The following is a 2,500-nucleotide window of genomic DNA, read 5'->3' on the forward strand; positions in this document are numbered from 1 at the left end:
CATGCCACCAGACTCTGATTGTCTGGCGCTGAGCAGGCACCGCCGACAGCGGGTGGACAGAGGGATCTGTTGTCCTGGGCTCAGGGAGAGAAGGGCCCCAGACTTTGAGCCCCACTACAACTTTTGTGTTAGGATAGAGGGGGGGAGGGGGTCTTTCGTATGATTTTGCCCTGAGCCCGGCAAAAGCTGTCAGCGGCCCTGGTGGTGAACGTGTGCAACAGTTGCCTTGGTGGCCACAGAGGTTCCTGATGAGCCTACTCATAGACTGTAATGTGGTGAGGTGCATTATGTAGAGAGTCTGCTGCAAAGACATTGATTTATTTTTATATTTTTATTATTATTTTTATTTTTATTTGATTTTATTATATTGAAGGTCGCCACCTTTGCAACAAGCCCCACCTTCGCTAGGTCCCCTTAAAGTATGACTTTCGTGCCATTTTATTGCATGTGTAATATCCTAGATCAGTGTTTCCCAACCAGGGGTACGTGTACCACTAGGGGTATGCGAGCACACTGCAGGGAGTACTTGGATTTTTTTTTTTTTTATAACAAATGTATGGAGCAGTCACATAAGGACAGATAAAGCGATATAGAACATGAATTAGGGGGTACTCATGGCACACCTAAGAGGCTTAGGGGGTACGCGAGACAAAAAAGGTTGGGAACCACTGTCCTAGATTACAAAACATGTCATATTTCATGCGAAACTGTGTAACATTAGAATTATATTCGGGGCTGGATAAGTCGGCCTCAAGGCCCGCGAACAGGCTGTGGGCCATAGGCTCCCCACCCATGATTTAAGCCCATAGGGCCTACCAAAGGAAGAGGTTTAGTTAACCCATAGGCCTACAGGTGGAAGAGGTAATTGGCCTTTGTTAAGTTAAAGAGACTGGAGCCCCTTGGTGTTATACTGACTGGCGTGTGACACATAGCACCAAACAAATGACTGTTAATGTCTATATTAATGTCTTAGTTTTGGACTTGATCATTTGGAAGTGAAGTGTGTACAATGGAGATAATGCTACACCTACTGAATACATCCTGTAGTATTGGGTGAGTTTATCTACATTTTTAAAGGAGGACCAATATAGTTTTATGTTATTTTAGATCATTTTAATCTGTTCTTACGTCTTTTTTTCCCCCCTCAAATTTTTCTAGTGTCTTTTGTCTCAACAGAATATATTGTGCTCTGTAGCCAGTGTTGCTTTGGTTGCTATTTGCTGGTTTTCTCCTCTACTTTATTGAAGGGATTTCCTTTACAGTGAAATCAAAGCAAGATCGCCATCTAGTGTCTCTTAATGGTCTTACAGTTGGCTTGCAGTTTACCTGGTTGGCTAGGCCAGTGGTTCTTAACCTGAGGTGCGCCAGAGATTTCAGGGGGTGCACAGAATTTTGTTTGTGTTGAGGTTGTGATCAGTGAACATTATAATTAGGCCAAATTGAAACCAAATTAAAACCTGTTTTGGTCCCCATGTCAAGACATTAAGGTATTGATTAATGTCTCAAGCAAAAATCATTGTAATTAATCACTTAAATCATTTTTAGAGCCTATACACATATAGTGGTATGGATTGGGGGTGCAGGGCTTGTCTTGGGCACAAGTAAAGGAGTGCTTTGAGAAAAAAAAGGTTACGAACCACTGGGCTAGGCAGTGTGGTGAAATACTGCCTTATCACCAGTATCCATAAACACAACAACAGCATACCGTAAATGTGACAGGTCATCCTGCGCAGTCTGTTACTCAGAGCTCTCTCTCTCAGTTAACCTCTGTTAACTCAGAGTTAAACCAAAGATTCTTTTAATTCTAACACATCTACATTAAAGCGATGACTGAGCAGCATTTTCCTTGACAAACCGTTCACATAGGTGTTCTATTGTAAGGGTGTGTACGGTATTCTTAACTTCTTAACTATTCTGTATTCTTAACTTCTTTTACTGAGTCTTTGAATAAAAAGGCCATAATGTGTTTGTATGTCTGAACTCTGCTGACAGTAAATGTTTTTTAACTTACCTTCACTTGCTTCATTGTTTTTTTTTTCCTTATTTTGTGAATAATTCCTACATTTGAAAATAATATCTAATGTAATGTAATATATCATCGCTCTCAGGCAGAAACCTTGTATCTCTCTCCACTTTTAATTGTTTTTTACTTATTCATTTATAAATCACTATTTTCTAAATCAGGGATGGGCAGAATGCGGCCCGCCACATGTGGCCCGCCTCCTCACTCAGTGCGGCCCGTAGGTAAAACACAATTTTAAAAAGACCAGATTTTTAATCATACTGTTGGCCGATACTATTCCTCCCAAACAATATCAGCAGTCAAACTCAAACTCTGCAAGTCAAATTCAAAATGGACGGTCTCTGGTTAAACTCTGAGGTACTCAACAGTTTGGAGTGGGAGTCACAGGTACAGCACCATTATTACATGAAATTACATTTAACTGATGATTTTATCTTAAGCATCTTATGGCTACTTTAAAGGGACAGTTTGGTCAAT

At 40.8% G+C, this 2,500-nt stretch overlaps 1 protein-coding gene across 1 annotated transcript in view; it reads left to right on the plus strand.

The window, feature by feature from the left end:
• LOC134440003 (solute carrier family 2, facilitated glucose transporter member 11-like) overlaps nt 1–101 on the plus strand; it is a 23,669-nt gene extending 23,568 nt beyond the window's left edge. The window contains exon 12 of the mRNA XM_063189929.1: nt 1–101. This exon is cut by the window's left edge and continues 318 nt beyond it. Coding sequence (XP_063045999.1) covers nt 1–18 — 18 coding nt within the window. The 3' untranslated portion in view covers nt 19–101.
• The last annotated feature ends 2,399 nt before the right edge of the window (nt 102–2,500 follow it).

The sequence above is a fragment of the Engraulis encrasicolus genome, chromosome 23, assembly GCF_034702125.1.
Source record: "Engraulis encrasicolus isolate BLACKSEA-1 chromosome 23, IST_EnEncr_1.0, whole genome shotgun sequence".
NCBI classification, from domain to species: Eukaryota; Metazoa; Chordata; class Actinopteri; order Clupeiformes; family Engraulidae; genus Engraulis; species Engraulis encrasicolus.